Source organism: Furipterus horrens, unplaced genomic scaffold (assembly GCF_987537825.1).
Source record: "Furipterus horrens unplaced genomic scaffold, mFurHor1.1.pri manual_scaffold_17, whole genome shotgun sequence".
NCBI classification, from domain to species: Eukaryota; Metazoa; Chordata; class Mammalia; order Chiroptera; family Furipteridae; genus Furipterus; species Furipterus horrens.
In genome coordinates, this window is record NW_028327187.1 from 110,289,425 (window position 1) to 110,308,894 (window position 19,470).

The 19,470-nt window shown below is 41.1% G+C and overlaps 1 protein-coding gene across 3 annotated transcripts in view; it reads right to left on the reverse strand.

The window, feature by feature from the left end:
* Window positions 1–19,470, reverse strand: part of NHS (NHS actin remodeling regulator) — a 371,143-nt gene that overhangs the window by 47,823 nt on the left and 303,850 nt on the right. For all 3 annotated transcript variants that reach the window (XM_090264507.1, XM_090264506.1, XM_090264508.1), the window contains exons 2-3: window positions 8,224–8,376; window positions 2,652–2,785 (exon numbers count right to left, since the gene is read on the reverse strand). In XM_090264507.1, coding sequence (XP_090120633.1) covers window positions 2,652–2,785; window positions 8,224–8,376 — 287 coding nt within the window. The remainder of the gene's footprint in view (window positions 1–2,651; window positions 2,786–8,223; window positions 8,377–19,470) is intronic.

Sequence of the window (19,470 nt, forward strand, 5' to 3'; positions counted from 1 at the left end):
GGGTTTTATTTTCAGTGGTTAGGAATATAGATTCAGATATTCATGTACTGTAGGCACTGTGCTGATATTTTCATACACACATAATTTAATCATCTTTACATAACATTGTATTAAGCCTGCTTAACAACCTTGTAAAACTGAAGCTATTATCCCCATTTTGCAGATAAGAAACTGTGACTTGAAAAGATATAATAAGGTTTTCCAAATCATATAACCAGGAAGTCGTAGAACTGGGATTTAAACCTGGTTAGAACCATAATATTATCACTATGTCAATGATACCTCAGAGAGTTGATTGGCTAATTATAATAATGATGATGATGATGTCTAATGCATATTAAGTGCTTATTATGTATCAGGTACTATTTACATGTATTAACACATTCTTGCTCGAAACTTATGAGGTACTAATCTACATTATCCCTGAGATACTGAAATAATGAACTTTTCCAGTCACTAAACTAGCAAATTATAGAGCTGGTATTCACAGTCCATGCCATTAATCACCAAAGTACAGTAGAACAGTTTGTAGAGCTGTAGAAGATTATGTATCAGAATCTCATTGTGAATGTTTTTTAAAGGAGGAAAAAATGACTAACCTAAAGTCTCATAGTTGAAAGGAGAGTTGCTGTCTAAGAAAAGGTCTATCAAGCAATTTCTGTCTGAGAAATGTCTATCTAGTAATTTGGCTGCAAGTTTCCTGTCTATTTCTGCAGCTTTTTTTCTCTCAAAGCAACCTGCAGCCCTGTAAGCTTAATGCATTGGGCTATGTTCTATTTTGAGTCAGTTCCAAGTCTGAGAAATATAACTTGAATGAAAAACCTTCCAATGAACCTGGTGACTCAAACTCAGTTGAACAAATGAAACAGTTTAAATTTCCTAACTTCCTTAAATACTAAGTATTATCATTTGAGATGGGTAAATTTTCTAGAGTTTACATAAATATGATCTAGACTCTTCTCTTATTGATGTTTGTTGGGTAAATACCCACATTGCTATTCATTATTTTAAGCCTTTCCTATAGTCTTACTTTGGTATCTAGACATTAAAAATTATGCAGAATATGACGAAGGGTAATCTTTTTATAACATTTCTGTAAATGCTCAACAATCTTCTTTCCTGCCTTCTGCTTCCCGCCCCCAAGAAAACCAACTTAATGAGCCACAAAACATGTATAATGAATGGGGAAAATATTTTTAGCATTTTATGCAGAAAGTCCCTCATTAAAAGCAAATGCTTCAGCAAGCAGATTTGAGCTTAATGTGAACTTTTGTTGAGCAGGAGCTTTTATGACAAATCACTAGCATGTGTAATTGTTCTACCAAAAGACCTAGAAAGCTCTAAGAGGTCCTTACCTTCTTTTCTTAGTCCTGGGCTGCACTGGAGCAATGTAGTGAGTGTGACATACCACTCAGTAGACAATTGATGAGCCTGAAGGACATGAAGCTTACCGTCCAGCCACAAGTAGGAAAAACATCTATGTACTTTTCAATATCACTCACTGTTTCATCTGGATATATTATATCACGCAGATTCATTAAGATGAAGTCTGTTCGTCTGAATGTTTGACATCATGTGACCCAAATAATTTGCATCTATTTTGCATATTGTAAAAGCCAGAAGGGTAGAGGGTTTAGAGTCATACATACAGATTTAATTCAAGTAAAAACCTCACTGTGTAACCACACTATTGTAACTTCTTTAGATTTTGAGTCTCAAACTAGAATGACAAGAGAACAGGGGTCCAGCCATTTGGGTAGGCAATATGGGCTGATTTGGTCACAGAAACTATAGACCTCAATGATGCCCTACTCAGGGATACAAAGTTGACTCCCTTGAGATCTCAGAAGGCATATCTGAAGTGATAGTGTTTGCATTGGCTGCTGATACTTTGCAGGTGTTTGCAGGTGTTCTGACCTGGGCTTAGCTTCATCATCTGTGATCCACACTTGGGGCTTGGGCTAAGTTATGGCCACAGCCAACCCGACAAGGCTGAAATCACCATCGGTAATTTGTTACTCTGAAGACCTAGCCTCCCTTATGGAATGGGGAAGCAGGAATCAGTGAGATAAACTATGTTCAAATGGAAAATTTCCACATAAGTTAAATCCTCTCCCAGCTCATCCCACTGAGTCAGCCAAACTCACACTTGACTAGGAATAATAGTGGTGGTTGTAGTAGTTAACTTTTATTGAGGTCTTACTCTGTGCCAGACACTCTGCTAAGTTCTTATCTCGTTTAACTCTCAAACACTAAAAGCTAGGTATTATTAATATTCCCATGTTACAGACGAGGGAACTGAGGGTAAAGGAGGTAAGTAATCTGCCCTAAATCTAAATCTTTCAGCTTATGAGCAGAAGAACTAGGATTTGAAGCAAATTTTACCCCTGATTTTTGATTCCTTAACTCTTATTGCATTACTCTATTGTGCAACCAATTAAATGAAAAATATGTATATGTATCCCCACTCTATGCCAAAAAAGAGGCATTCCTTTCAGGAATGAAAGGGGAAAATTTAAGTTGTTCTCAAATGCCCATGCTTTACTCTCTCAGGCAGTCTACTCCTTCACTAGGAGGGAAACTGACTCCCAAGACCCACTTGTGCTTCCTGATGAGCAAGGAGAGGACTGCCAGCTGGCCATCAAGCTCACCGTTAAGAAGTGACGGTCCTTAACTTCACGCCTCCTCTGGCTGTGAGCTGGGGGGTAGGCCAGCAGTGGAGGAGCAGCTACAGAAAGTGGGGCAGCAGCTCTCTGCTCCCGGCGGTCAGTCCGGCTCCGATGTTCTGGAGGCAGAAAAAGCAATACATAAATATACTAGGCATTTGCAATTTCTCTTGGCCCATTGGGAGGACGTGCAAAGAACTGGAGAAAGGTGAGTTTTGCTAATCTAGCTCATTTGTATACCAAATATGATTTTCAGAATGGTTCCAAACCATATTAATATGAAGTTAGACACCTACATTTAAGTGGGCCCATCTCATAATCTTAGTACAAGATGGCTCACTCTAGAATTTTGAAAAAGCAATATATTTCTTAATGTGCCTCATTTCAAGATGATATAAGCCCCCCCCCACCCCCCACCAAAATCCAGAACAATGGTGGAAGATGTGCTGGCACAGACATGCCAGAGCTGCCCGGGGAGTGCCAGGAACAAATGCTCACAGCCATCCAGGTGCTGAAGCCAGCTCATATGGACTCAGGGGTGCTAAGTGCTATGAGTTCAGGAATTGTGCAAGCTAGTTTTTAAACTGTTGGTAGCTTGAAGTAGGCCACGGTAGGAGTGTTTACCTCACAGGTATTGGTGAGAGCTATATATCAGGTTTTTTGTTTATTTGTTTTACTTTATTACTTTTTGTTTGTTTAGAAAGCCCGTGACCAGCACACAATTGCAGGCATCTGAGCCCTATCACCCACAACACTCAGAGGGCTTTGAAATCCTGTGCTCCTAGGGAAGGAGTAAAGGAATCTCAATGACAGCAGTTGTCTGATTTAGGAATAAGGCTACTACTGAGAAAAGCCAAGAAATTTCCATGTGTGGGATGAAGTGGTCCTGACTTCATAGCAAGAATCACTGAGACACTAAGAGCACAATTTAACTTTCTGGGTGTTTCAGAAAGCCCCAAAGCACACTCAGCCCAGCACACTGACCACATCAAAGGCCATCCCACCTGCCAAAAACTAGCAATATTCATGTTCAGGGCCTGAAATCTCATGACCCTGTCATGACAAAGGCACAAATTTGTGCAGATTTCTTAATTTGCCCTTCTATTATTTAAAATCATTATTACTCAGCACCTCAATAATAATAAGTACGATGCCCAACAGTTACTGAGCAATTACCGCATGCCAAAGATGCTTTGCTCAAGCTCTTATGTCCATGTTAACAATAGGCATTGACAGTCCCTCTTTTGCAGATGCCTAAACAGGTTTAGGGAGGCTAAGTCACTGCTGAGCTATTAGTGGTACATACTTGGCCCTAGGACCCCGCTCTTCAACACTACTTGACCTATAGTCACTCTAAGGCCCTAACACACTTTCTCACTCATCAGAGCGAGACTGCTTGGGTTTGATAGTATTTGATTATAATTATATTTTATCACATTCTAATTCTTTGAATATTGCTAACAGAATATAGAATATTTGGCAGCTCATAAGACATTACTTACTTTTTTACCCATATTAGGAAATGGAACTAACTACACTGAATCTCTCAGGTGACATCAGAAGGAAGCCCTTTCTCCAAAGGCCTGATAGTGCCCAGTGCCCACTTCATTTCTATAATTGCATTGATAAAAATCAAGATCTCTCTATATGTCTGCTTCTTTCACTAGATGGAAAACAGAGACTATATTTCCTTTAGCTTTTGATCCCAGTGCCCTGCCATGCTTGAGATGCAGTGTGGTCTCAATGTTTGTGGAGTGACTGAAAGGAAGAATGAATGAATGCTTTCATCAAAGTCTAGTCTTTTAACATTAGAGCACACTCTATACCCCTATCTTTTTCACTGACTGATAGGTCCTTCTCTAGGTCCTGTTGCCTGTTTCCACTGGCATCGCCAATGCCAGCTCCTTTCCCCTTTGCTGTAGTCAGTGTGTTGCACGCTAAATGTACCTGAGCACTCTTGAGCTTTCAGGCTTCTTTCCATGTCTTATTTGGCTATCCATGGACCTCCCTGCCTGAACTGCTGACTTTGTCCGTGGTCGGAAAACATGATAGTGTTCCTCATCTTACTTTGCTTGGGATTCTTTAGACAAAGGTTGACTCTCATTCACGAACAGAAAAAAGTCTTCATCACCATGTAGGTAGTCTTTACTAAAGTGCCTTCACAGCCAGTGTTTATCAGGAAACAGAAATAAACACATTTTTTTAGATAAATGTCTTCCTTCTTAAAGTGCCTATCTTCAGGACCACCCTTATTTTTCTCTGCAAGCAAACAGTGGGGCTTTTTACTAAATAAGCAGTGCAAGGAAAAGCTTTGACATTTGTAAATACATAATAAAACATAGAATACAGGTGTCACTGGTTAGGAAAAGATGACAGGAAGGGAGGAGTCCAAAGGGAGACATCAACTCAATTTTCCATTCAATTGCTTCCCTCCTACACTTTCTTAAATATATCTCTTTCATTCACCCTAGGCCGGGAGTAGGCAGGCTAGATTAATGGCTCCCTAATAATGTTTTTTTTTTTTTTCTGGTGCTGGGGTGGGGAGAACATTTATCTACTAGCTTGTCAACTAGAGTTGACTCTTGATTCTTATTACCTTAGATGAATGGAACTTAGACCCTAGGCCTGAAACTTAAAAAGGGAAGGCAATATAAAATATAAATATCTCTTTATAACCATCTAGTAATTTCTCCCTATCTTATAAGCATAAACAATGACATCACTTAAAACTGTTATTGACTCTGAGTATAAAGAACTGCTAAGAAAAAAAGGGGAAAAGAAGAATCAGATTCTAAATAGCTTGACATCCATTAAGGTGATTCTTCTTCTGGGGAGCCTTCCCTGAAGTTCCATGGCATTATTAGTGTCTTTCTTCTGAGTCCCCATATCATTGTGTTGAAATTACCTGGTTACTTGTCATCTCCCTCACTACATCAGAAAATCCCAGGTTTAGTACAATGCCTGGCCCTCAATACTTTGTTGAGGGGTTTGCTATTGAACAGATCTTGAAGGCAGCCAACTTCTAGGTTCTGATCTCAATACTCCATCTCCCTCCTTATAATATCATCCACTCCTTTGTGGTAGAAGCCAGGATATTCCAGCTATCCAAACAGATAACCTACAACAAGCTTACTGCAGTATTTGCTGAGCAAGGCCATTGTCTGATAGGTCAGAATTAGTCATGGCCACCAGATGGCAGAAGTGGTATTCTGATGATCACACTACTAAGCTACCGTGTTTATTGGACAAGGTAAAAAAAAAGTCACTTTCTAATTTTAATTCTACACTGCATGTTTTTAATTCTATGATGCCTATAATTCCTTCGTTATGGCTCTCTGCAGTGCTATTAAAGCCACTACACCCAAGATTTGCTATTGGGACAACTACAAAGCCAGCCAGTCTATGGAGGCAAGATGCAGCTCCAGGGTCTTCCTTCCAAACCCCATGGAGCCCCATATCCCTCTCAGCCCCTAGGAGGAAGTTTGGAGGAAACTGATATTGGCATTTGCTGTTCTTAAATTCTGCCATTAAGTGTAAACCTGACAACGTGGTGAAATGCGATAGCTTATGTGCAGCTTACTGCTATCTGGTTGAATCTGGGAAAATCGAATCAATGATGACTTATGAATAATAATAAAGGGATAAAAATAATTATGGCTAAAAGGGCTAACATTACTCTAGCTCTCTAATGATGGGATCAGATAAAGTATTTAGTGAGAATAATCACATTCCTCTGTCGTCATTCTATGCCCTCAATGCTCAACCAGTTTTCTACAGAATCTTATTCAGCTGCACAAACATTCATTGAGGACCTATTATATGTCAGGTTCATGCTAAATTCTTGGAATAAAAAAAAAATACCCTTACCCTTCGGTTGCTCATGGATTAACGGTTAAAGACAGGCCCATAAGTGTTTAGCTATGATATAAGCTTATAAGTGGCATAATGGGAAGATGCACAGGATATTCTGGAAAGGGTGCCTATTCCAAGCTGCAAAGGAATGGCAAGAGTGTTAAGGAAGATTTCTGGAAGGTAGCTTGCACTAAAAATTTGGTAAAGAAGACCTTTTCTTGCCATGTACAATATCAAAGTAAATAATAAGAATGCCAGGGATACTTCTAGAGGATACTGATCACCACTCTTCATTGTAAGAGTCACAGTATCTGCTACTAATAACCAAGGAGAATTTTTAGCAACAATTGCATTAGGGATATCAGTAGGTTAGCTCTTTTATTAAAGAGGAAAAAGACTAGAAATTGGGGGAAAAGGAGAAGTCATAAACGTGTGAAAAATAAGCTGAAAACAACATTTGTCATTTTATTTCCCCATCAGGATAGTGACATTAAAATATTGTATTTGAATTTGAATAGTTTTGCAAAATACAATTTTTTAAAGGAGCATAGGGAATTTGGAACAAAGACATTGAATGTACAGAAACTATCTGTCTCCATAGCAAAAATCTAAAGGCCAAAAAAGCTGGCATGCCAACTTCTGATACCCAATTTAAGGGATCTAAGAGGATGATACCAGTTTTTAATCTCCTTGTCCTAATTAGAATGGTTTTAAGGCACTGAAAATTAACCAGTGTAAGAAAAGGCTCTGTCTTCTACCTTGACTGCTATGTGCCTATCTCTAGCTTTCTCAGGACTGTGAGAGAAACAGAAATAGAAATATACAGTTACTTCCATAAAACACAGTGTATAGTAAAGTGGAAAAGAGCTCTGGATGGGGGTCTGGAAGCCCAGGTCTGGGTCCTGGCACTCTACTTAACCTGCTGTGTGTGACCCTGAGCAAGTTTCCTGACATCTCTAGGCCTCCACATGTTCCACTGTAGAGTAGACCAGATCACTGGTTTTCAACAGGAGCAGAAGAGCCCCCTGGTAGAGGTTCTGGTTGTTCAATGATTGGGAGGGAGCCAGCCAAGGATGACAGCTCTCCTACAATGAATGCGCAGGACAGTCCTGAACAATGTAACAGCGCCTCAGATCAGATCCCACAAATATTCCACAAGAATTTCTTGTAAGGGGAAAGTCTAGAACCTATTTCTAAATCAAACCTAATTCCCTTTTAATGATAATCCAAGGGTGATTTTTTAAATTTTTTTGCTCATGTTTAAAGTACTATGAATGCACTGGTTTTTATGGTGTGTCCTCCTGCCCCTCAACCCCTCTGTTTCCCTATACTTTTTGTTCATAGTGGCTTCTGATTGTCTTTACTTAATGCAAACCTACTTTGATAGATGCAAACATCTGACTGCTTCATTATGTCCTCTAGTGCAGTCATGCCCAGGCATTTGCATATTGAAAATATTGATATTTTTCTTTTAATATTCTCTTTATTATCATATTTAGACTGTACTGCTACTTTTAATTATGTGTATAGGGTGTATAGGTAGGTTATATTATCCATTAATTCATTTCAAGGTAGAAAAAGGAATGTTTCAAAGTAGTTGCTATAACAAGAGGGAGGTGTTGGGACTAATGGGACAGAGAACAACTCCTGGACCTAGAAAGGACATGCTCTGATTTCTCCTCCCAAAAAGCCCAGGATTAGTCACCTCTGCGCAGTGCTTGCAGGCTCTGCCGGGCATGGCGGTGCAGCTCTTCCACACAGGGTGGCCTCGTGGTGGGGAGGAAGATGTTTCTCTGCTGGTGCCACGGTGCACGGTAGTACACACTCAGCTTACTCTCAATGTCCAGGTTGGAGACAGCTGCAACACAAAGAGGAAAATGAGGGATTACACATCAGTAGATTTAAACTGTGCATTTGGCAGACTCTAGGGGAGGGGGACAGGGGTGGAGTGTGTGTGGAGTGGAAGTCCAGACTGCTGCATTTATATAGGGAGCTCACTTAAGGCTAAAGAAAGGTTTGAAGTCTACAATATAGAAAGGGACAACCTTTTCCCCCATCCAAGGGATGGGAAACTACAAAACACCAACCAGCTAACTTCTCCACACTTTGATTTTGTACTCTGACAGCCGCTCATCAACCCAGACAGGCCCCCCGGCCACCCATGCTTGGGGGTGGGGGTGGGTGGGTCCTGCCTTCCAAGAAAGCAGAGGAAAGCCTCAGGGATGAGACCAAAATGTTGCCTTAGCTCCAGTCTTCTGGCTGCAGGGCCTCAGAAATATAGTTCTACACACCTGCTCCTGATGCCCACCTGAACTTGGCCCTCTGCTTGCCCTGCTTTCTGTCTCCTGTGACCCTTGGTCCATGACCCTCACTATTTAACCTTATCCTGCCTTCCACCTGCCAACCCCATTGCCTGCCATGTTTCAAGGTATTGCTCACTTACCCTAGTTTCACCCAAAGGAGAACACAAACATTAAAGATCCCATTATATGGATGATGGGTGCTAAGGGAGGGAAACCACAGAGAGTGCTGGTAAGCAGAGGAGCATTGTCCTTGCAACTCATCCAAGAGATCAGGGACAGGGACCTCCTTCCTCAAAGCACAGCAATTAACCTATTATATCTTCTTCATATACACACTGAGCCTAGGATTGAGATCACCCACGAGTCAAAGGCAAATTCTTATGGAAAGAGCTGTTCCTAAGCAGGAGGATTCTGACAAGCAAATTATTGCACAAACTCCTGAGCATCTCGGCAGGCTGCCAGCCTCAGGAATGGTAAGCACTGGCCCAGTCTCTCTTATCCTCCAGACCTACTATCCAGACTAGACCCCCATTTGGGGATCACTAGATTCTCCTAGACTCATTGACTCTTTCTGCTTCTTTTCCTCTTTTTCCAGTGTGTGATTTGGGGGCATTCTGCCCAACTGTGTATTCCTGTGCTCCAAATAGGCTTTAATTTTTATCTGCTCCTTTTCTTTTTGAGGTCTAGTCTACCATTTCACTTTGTCTGAGCAGCCATACCTAGGACAAGATACTCTACAGATAGAACAAAAAGGTAGATGAAAAAGAAGGAAGAATAATTTTTCAGATGTGAAAAGAAGAAAGAAAACTGGTACAAATGCAGCCTTTGATAATAAATCCTCCCTGTCCCCCTCTGCCTCACTGAGTATTGTATTTATGGCAGTTATTTTGGGTTTTGTTTTTGTTTTCTAATGCAGTCATCAGTAGTGTGTTTTTCTAGAATAATGCATCATACTCACAAGGAGCACCAATAGAAACAAAGACATATTTCCAAAGATGCTAAAGAAACACCACATGGATGGGGTCAAAGGGGCAACATCATATCTCTGAAACAGTATTGTCCAATAGAAATTTTTGTGATGAAGAAATGATCTAGAGACTTCTGGCCAAGATGGCAGCCTAGACAGACACACTATGTCTCCCTCCACAACTAAGGAGGAATACAACTACCTCAAAACTAGAGACAACCAGAAGTTCCAGAAAATCAAGCTGCATGGAAGTCCAACAAACAAAGATATAAAGAATACTCATCCGGACAGATAGGAGGGACGGAGCCGGGGCAGAGAGGATGCGGTGTGGTGGTGGCAGCAGCAGCTGCAGCGGCAGGCCGGCGAAAAGCGCTGTCACACATTTTAGAAAGTCAGGAGGGACACCTGGGGAGTGCTCCCACCACCAGACCGTATCACTCAGCTCACAGTCCCAACGCCAGGGAAAATAAAGCCTCATTGCTTCTGATTGTGCAAACCAGTGGGAGTTGGGGCGGAGGAAGAAACTGCCAGTCTCTCAGCAGAATCCACTTGTTTAAAGGGCCCCCACGGCCCTAGAACGTCCGCAGACCCACCCACTCTGGGAACAATAGCCAGGTCAACAGCTAGAGAAGCACCAGTCCCATACGGAAGTGGGAGAAGTGTCTGGAAAAGGGGCGAGTTCTGAGCAAGTGGCAATGTTCCCTCTCTGGCCCCTCCCCCACACAGAGAGCCACAACGTGGTGAAACCATCGCCCTGTACTGACGAATACCTAAGGCTCTGCCCCTTACAATGGAACAGATGCGACCACTCTACCTAAGACACAGAGGCAAACAAACACAGGAGCCTGTCAAGATGAGGAGACAGAGAAGTATGGCCCAAAAGGGGAACTGGATCAAGATTCCAGTGGAAGAACTAAGCGACGAGGAGATAGTCAACCTAGCAAACAAGGAGATAGCCAACCTGTCAGATGAAGAGCTCAAAACACTGTTGATAAAGATGCTCACAGGCTTGACAGATATGCTTAAGTACGGCAAACGCATAAGGGAAGAAGAGAAGGCTGTGCTAAATGAAACAAAGGAAAATCCACACAAAACCAATGGTGAAAGGAAGGAAACTGGGGTTCACATGAGTGATTTGGAACATAAGGAGGGAAACAACAATCAACCAGTACAGAATAAGGAAACAAGAATTGAAAAAAATGAGGAGAGACTTTAGACGTGCCAACATCCGAAGCATAGGGGTGCCAGAAGGAGAAAAGAAAGAGCAAGAAATTGAAAACTTATGTGAGAAAATAATGAAGGAAAACTCCCCATATGTGGCGAAGGAAATAGACATACAAGTCTAGGAAGCACAGAGAATCCCAAATAAGCTAGACTCAAAAAGGACCACACCAAAACACATCATAATTAAAATGCCAAAGGTTCAAGATAAAGAGAGAATCTTAAAAGCAGCAAGAGAAAAGCTCAGAGTTACCTACAAAGGGGTGCCTATAAGATTGTCAGCTGATTTCTCAAAAGAAACTTTGCAGGCAAGAAGGAGCTGCCAAGAAGTATTCAGAGTGATGAAAAGCAAGGACTTAAAACCAAGATTACTCTATCCAGCAAAGCTATCATTTAGAATGGAAGGGCAGATAAAGTGCTTCCCAGACAAGGTAAGGCTAAAGGAGCTCATCATCACCAAGCTATTATTATATGGACTGTCAAAGGGACTTACTTAAAAAAAAAAGATCAAAATTATGAACTTTAAAATGACAACAAACTCACACCTATCAACAACTGAATCTAAAAAATAAGAACAAAATCCAACTAAGCAAACCAGAACAGGAACAGAATCATAGGTATGGGGATCATTTGGAGGGTTATCAGCTGGGAGGGGGAAGGGGGAGAAATGGAGAAATGGTGCAGGGATTAAGAAGCATAATTGGTAAATACAAAAATAGGGGGAAGTTAAGAATAATATAGGAAAGGGTGAAGCCAAAGAACTTACATGCATGACCCATGGACATGAACTAAGGGGGTGGGATTGCTGGAGGGAATAGGGTACTGGGCAGAGGGAAGCAAAGGGAAAAAAAACTGAAACTACTGTAACAACATAATCCACAAAATATACTTTAAAAAAATAGATCTATAACTGTGCTATCCAATGTGGTAGTCTCTAGGCACATTGGCTATTAAGGACCTTTAAATTTTTATTTTTTTAAACTTAATTTAAATGTAAATAACCATAGGCGGCTATTGTATTAGACAATCATAATCACAAATATTCTGTTATATTCTCTCTTCTACTCTACAGAGCAGATTACTCCCTTTGACCTATATTTATCCTTTCTTGGTGTTTAATCTCCAAGATTTCAAGTCCAAAGGTTAGTGATCCCAGGATTATCTTCCTAGGTGGGGGATAGTACATTTAGGGATGAGCTCTATGGGTTCAAAAATAAAGGCAGCAATTTTTCTTCCTTGAATTACTCTATAATGTCAACCTTTTCTTTGGAAACTATAAGTGCTTCAGGAACCAGTCAGGAGTCACTGAGTCCTGGGGATAAGTAAACTCAGGAGGAACTGCTGAGGGAGAAGCCAGCCTCTTCAGGCCTCAGATGAGCTTTGGGAGGGCTAGGGATAGAAAGGGCAGGCCATATTTGGATCAAAGGTTCCCTTTCCTCAAGTGTAAAATAGGGGGCAGTACTAAAAACAAAGGCTTTAAGTTAACCAACCTCAAAGGAACACTTGGACAGAATTGGCTAAAACGTCAGCCTCTCCCTGGATGCAGAGGTCAACTGCTACCCAACAGGGCAGAGGTCATTACCAAACCCAACAGAGGTGGCTGTAAATTCATGTGTCAGTGATGGTTGGGAAAGGGGAGAGAACAGAAAGCTTGCCTCATGGAAAGAAGTTCAGTGGCCAGTCCCAGGGGCTTCTGAGTGCTTCGTCTCCCAGGACCATTCCATCAGGAAGTCAGGAGCCAGGAATCAGAGCTGGGCCCAGGTGACTTAGGAGTAGACCAGAAAACACTTATAGCCTCTCATTCCCTCAGCACCACTGACCAGAAGCTCAGAATGTTAACTTTTGATAGCCCTTCAGAAACTGGGTCAAGTGGCTGTGTCTCCTCAATCTTTGTGTGGGGAAGAGCTGAGCTCTTGCTATTTATCTCAATATTGATCTGAAGAGAAGACTCATCAACTCACCAGAAGTGCTTGTTAAAAACACAGATTCCTGGGCTCCAACCTAGACTTCCTGAACCAAAATGTCCAACACAGAGCCCTAGTAATCTGTATATTTGAGAAGTGCCCCTAGATTATTTTTTATCATCAGGCAAGTTTGAGAAACACAAAATGTTATCTGATGATGCCTTAGGGATCTTTTGGGAGTGAAGGGAGGTGGGCCACATGGGGAAAGGGAAGAAACTGCTGAAAACAGAAACATCCGTCCACCCATGGAATGTTTTCTAAATAGTTATAATGTCCCAGGAACAGTACTAGGTGCTGGAATATAGCACAGAACAAAACACACAAGAATCCTTACCTACATGGAGTGTACATTCTCTGGTTCTGTGCGAAAATGGTTTAGGTGTGATTCTACTTGAAAGCAATAGGTTGGAAGATGTGACCTCTGGCAGATTACTCCTCTTACAGTATTACAGTGATCCCTCACTTATCATGTGCATTACGTTCTAGACTCCCCCGCAATAGGTGAAAATACGCGAAGTAGGAACCTTACATTTATTTTAGTATCTATATATATTTTAAGGCTTTATAAACCCTTCCCACACACTTATAAACCATTCCTGGTCCCTTAGTAACCTTTCCCACTCCCTTATTAACCTTTTTTCACACTTTTATAAACACTACTTATGTTCTTCAACATATTCTACACTCTTAAACTTATGTAACTTTAACAACATACGTATATAGTACCACAAAATCCCGTGATATAGAGAAAAATCGTGATAAATAATTAAATATAATATTTTTAAAAATCCCGTGATACAGCAAGGCCGCGATAAGTGAACCGCGATATAGAGGGGGACTACTGTATACAATTCCCTGGGGATTGCTTAAATCCTCCAGATTCTAAAGGCCAGGTACACCAAAAATATTATATAATTCCCAGTTGTCCACGTCTACCATTCTGCAGTAGATAATCCCAAATTAAAAGATAAATTAGCATATAATAAAATAACTGTAAAGAAGTTCAGCAAAGTTCTCTTCTCTTCTTATTAAATATCAGGTTATTTGAAAAAAGCGTTTGTTGATACCCTAAACACATTCTTACTGTGCCTACCACACAAGCGAGCTCTGAGTCTCTGAGCTGCTAAAATGCCTGCCGCTCAGGACTGCGGATTTACAGACACTAAGACTAATGCCTGAGTTCCAGCGTGGGCAGCCAAGTCATGGTTCCTGGGAACAACCAGCTCTCACAATGACAGCCTTCAGGGCTAGAAATTACCTCTTCCCTGTCTAAAGTCTTTTCTTTACATGCTGAGAAGCTATAACAGATTTCTACCACACGTTAACAGGTGAACATTTCACTCATCAGTTGCCACAATAGTGTTTATCTCTTAGAGAGTGAAGGGAAGGTAAACTCTGTAATGACTTTGCTTTCAGTTTTTTCCTTTGGTTACAGAGCATTAACTAGTATTATGTGTCTACCAGAGGCAGACAGATAGGCACTAATGGAGCTCTTCCGGAGAGAACTATCCTATTTTCCTTCTTTTAAAAATCTATCCCTTTTTCTAAGTAATGGTCTAGTGAAAGTTGAATCCACTCATTCATAAGCTCGCTGCTCTACTGTCATTGCAAGGCTTTCCCATATCTTCAGGTGCACCTTGCCCATTATCTTCCCTGTTTAAAACTTTCACCATGGCTAAGCCATGCAATATAGCAGGCTTAGTACTCCCAGTAATGTTTATTCTAATAAATATGACACAAAGAGAAGCAAGGTTTCTCCTCTGATTATTTGGGTACATCCAGGGGTCCCTCTGTGGTAGGCAGAATTCCAGGATAGCCACCAAGATTCCTGCCCTCTCGTGCACATATCCTGTATATTCCCCTCCCCTTGAGTGTAGATGGAACCTGTGAATTATTGTTGTCAGTTGACTTTGAGTTAATCAAAAGGAAGACAATTATCCTGAGTGTATCTGGCCTAATCAGTGAGTCCTTAAAAAGAATAAAATAAAAAAGACAAGAGGCAGAAGAGACACTCTAATACTGGCCTTTAAGAACAAACTGCCAGAATGTAGAGAAGGCCACATAGCCAAGTAATGGTGGGTAGCCTCTGGGAGCTGAAAGTCTCAGTCCTATAACCTTAAGGAACTGAATTCTAGCAACAAACAATGAACTTGGAAGAGATCCCCAGGCCTAAGATGAGAAATCAGCCCCAGCCAAAACAGTGATTGCAGCCCAGTGGGACCCTGAGCAGAAGACCCAGCTAACCTGTACCCAGAATCCTGAGCCGTGGATGTTGTGAGATCATAAATGGGTGTTGTTTTAAGCTGCTCAGTCTGTGGTAATTTCTTTTATGACAATAGAAAACTAACACACCTTCCCACTGTTTTATCTATTTCCCTAGAGCCAGTTTCTGGCTTTACCTATTACTTGTTCTGTCCTGTCTTTGTTACTATTCTCCAAGGAAGGGACAGATAATGGCATGGGTTACAATGGGAAATAGGGCTATGTGTCTCATTTTCATCCTCTACAGCAGGGAAAAGGTTATGTGGATATATCATTTCTCCTGTCCAGGGCTGTAGGCTCTTGCAGAGAGCTCTAGCCATATGCCAAGGTCTAAGCCAGGTACCTTATATTCTGACATTGTCACATAACCCAAAGATTAAAATACTGCTCCAATTTTACAAATAAGGAGACAGAAACTCAGAGAAAGTAAGTAAATTTCCAAAGTCACACACCTGGCAAGTGGAAGATCTGGGATAAGAAACCAGCTCTGGCTTCTAAGCTGCTTCTCTTTCTAAAACTAATATTGAAATAAGTTTGCCTAAGCTAAGGCTGATTGGAGAGTGAGAAGGAGTGGACTATCAGCCACATAAAAGTATTTAGTGCTTCTCAAAATCAAAGTAAAGGATTCAGAACTATTACTCATTACTCTGTGTCATCTACAGTATTAGGTGTAACCAAGAATCTCTTGGAAAGTACCCAGCACATTTGTCATATTATAGAAATACAAATAGCACTACAAACACCAAACTGCTGAAAGAAAATGCCATTGTAGGAAATGTCCACAGAGCAGTAATGTCTTTATAGACTGAACTTAATTCATTCCCGTCGAACTCTGGGGATAATGGAATTGCCTAGACCTTCATTCACAGTAATGTATTGAATGCACGGATATGGTCACTGGTTTCATCTGAAATGAGCTGACTTGGAAGTTGAGGAAAACTAATGGCTGCCACTCTCCTGGAAAGGCCAGGGCCTTTTTGAGGGCAGGAGGAGACTTGAGTTTAGGAACTGATGGGGAGGGGTAAATATCAGAGGCACATATAATCTTGCCCCTAGCCTCTCCAGTCCTCAGTCTCCTCCTGTCCTGCTAGGATTGGTACTTGTTCAACACTGCCTTTCCTGGCTTCATGAGCCTCCCCCTTCCTCCCTTAAAGCTTTATTACCCCTGGGAGAAGTACAAAATGCTTATTCTTAGCCTTTTTTCCTAGAAAGCCTCTTTACCTCAAATTTCCACTCCTGCCATTGACTCTCTTCCCATACTATTCCTTTTCCTTCTCCCAAACTTTCAAGACTTTAAAAGGGGGAAGATGACAGCTGAAATCAAAGTTTGAATGCTACATGTGGTGAAAAATTCAGAAAAATATGCAAAGTTACTCAGAAATGGAATTTCTACCCCTTCAATGGGGGAAGAGATTTTTTAAATGTTCTTAGAGTACTTACAGGATTAACTACCCACATACACCTTGTAAGCCTTCCTGCCCTTCCACCCATCACACCCACCCCCATAACACAGCTGTCTTGCCAAGAACACATTTCTCCACAAATCATCCACTCTAATGCCCTGTGACAGAAAGCAGCAAGTAGTGTGTTAGCACATTAATATATTAATGAGCACCTGAAATAGCATCACAGACATGTCACAGGTTTGATCCCTGGATCCCTGCTATACATAAGCCAATCCTCAGCAGTCATCAGGATGGTAAGCAAAATGAAAATGTATTCAGGGTCTCTGTTGGTTCTGCCTGAGTTCTCAGATCTGTTAGGGAACTAGGGAGGGGATTTCACCACGTGAAGCCATTCATTCCCTCCTCTTCCTTCAATCAGCCCCTTGCCCGGTCTGCTTGGCAGCGTGGAGGAGGGAGCAGGGTAGGGAGTACCAAGGCTCTGCCACCTGAGGAGCTTCCCAATGCCAGAGACAGGTTCCCATAGTCTGTACCTGCTGAGCTTCCTATTCTGTAGAACCACAATGATTCAGACTTATTCCTCATCATGGACATAGCATCCAACACAAACCCCTCAGCATCAGAAAAATCTAGGCTTCGTGACAAGTTTCAGTGTCCTAAAACATTCCAGCACCCACAGAATAGAACATGTTTGTGTATTGGTTTATATACTAAAAGGACCTAGAACTATTTTCCTATAGAAACAATCCCCCATCTTCTAAAACAAAATGATGCTTCATGCCAGAATACTGTTTGATTATTACTGTTACTACTGTTGTTTTAATGCCCAACATCCTGTGGAAAGGCCACTAGAAGCCTGGGTTCTACTTGTAGGTCTTTGCCCTTGTGGTTGTCACCAAACCTTCTTAAGATTCAAGTTCCCCGTATTTACAAATGAGGATTTGGACCTTCTGTTGTCTGAATTCTGTCCTGTTCTGTTTATTCTTCTGCTTTCTACCAGTCACCAAAATTAAGCGAGGTTGCATCATACACCCTGAAGGACTCTGTATTCAAGGTATGACAGGATGAGCTTGGGGAATGATCCTAGACTCTGGGATGGTAAGCTGGGGATTATTCACAGCAGCAGTGGATCCAGAACGAGCTAGTGGACTCTTTGTGCCTCTGTACCCTCCTCTGTAAAATGGGAATCCTAGAGCCTTTATAGAACAGTTCTGAGGATCCAATGAAATGATAAAGTCCTTGCCATATCATTGCTTACCAAATGTTAGTTTCCTTTCCTGAGCTGGAAACAAAAGAAGACCAAGAGGCCAGGACTGGGGTCCAAGTTCAAAAGAGGAAAGTCTGGAACTCTCCAAGTTTCTTTCTTTCTTTATTTTCCTATCTTCTTGGTGAGTGACATGTAAACAAAGACAAGGCTACTAAAGATCACTTTTTGATGGGGGTGTGTGTGGAATGTTAGTCTGGAAACTGGAAAGAAGGCTGCCCACTACCAGAGAGCCTGTGACCTCTCTGACAGGTTGGATGTCCTCAATCTCTGATGTTGTTGACTTGGGTAGTATTCAATGTAATGACTTGGAGATGCTAAATCTCTGAGTCATTGTCAGAGCTGCAGCACTATACACCCTCCTTGGAAGTAGTTTATAATTTATTTGTTTATCTTCAGGTCATTCTGATGCCATGTTGTACACCATACACTTCCTCCAGAATGTAAGCATATATAGCCATCTGTCACAGTTCAGCTATTGTTTTAACAAAATTCCTTTGGGCAACTAGCAGAGTCATTGGATTCTACTGCTGGAAGGAACCTTGGAAATTAAAGAGCTCTGTGTTTTTTCAACCTCAGGGCATGACCCATTAGTGGATTGTAAAATCCATTCAGCAGGTCAAGACTAGCATTTTAAAAATAAAGAAACAAAAGCAGTAGAGAAATACCAGAATGCACTGCATGTAGTAAGTATTGTTTTGTGAAGCTATTGTTTCTATTATGTGTGTTCATGTATATGTGTGTGGATGCAGGATTGTGATATAAAAATGTGTTTCTTGTTCTGGCAGCAGTTAGCACATTGAAAGCTACTATTTAGTCTAATCAAGGAACTAGTATAAATGACCCATGGACATGGAAACAGGGTGGGGATTCACTGTGGGAGGGGGGTGGGCAGGGCAGGGGAGATCAATGCGGGGAGGGGAATGGGACAACTGTAATAGAACAACAAGAAAGGAAGAAAAAAGGAAAAAAGGAAGGAAGGAAGGAAGGAAGGAAGGAAGGAAGGAAGGAAGGAAGGAAGGAAGAAGAAAGAAGAAAGAAAGAAAGAAAGAAAAGAAAGAAAGAAAGAAAGAAAGAAAGAAAGAAAGAAAGAAAGAAAGAAGGAAAGAAAGAAGGAAAGAAAGAAGGAAAGAAAGAAGGAAGGAAAGAAAGAAGGAAAGAAAGAAAGAAAGAAAGAAAGAAAGAAAGAAAGAAAGAAAGAAAGAAAGAAAGAAAGAAAGAAAGAAAGAAAGAAAGAAAGAAAGAAAGAAAGAAAGAAAGAAAGAAAGAAAGAAAGAAAGAAAGAAAGAAAGAAAGAAAGAAAGAAAGAAAGAAAGAAAGAAAGAAAGAAAGAAAGAAAGAAAGAAAGAAAGAAAGAAAGAAAGAAAGAAAGAAAGAAAGAAAGAAAGAAAGAAAGAAAGAAAGAAAGAAAGAAAGAAAGAAAGAAAGAAAGAAAGAAAGAAAGAAAAGGAAAGAAAGCTATTATTTTGGCCACCATTCTCGTGTACTGATGAGAAAATTGAGGTTCAAAGATTTGACCCAAGATCACAGAGCTGATATTCGGCAGAGGTGAAACAAAGGTCAGGTCA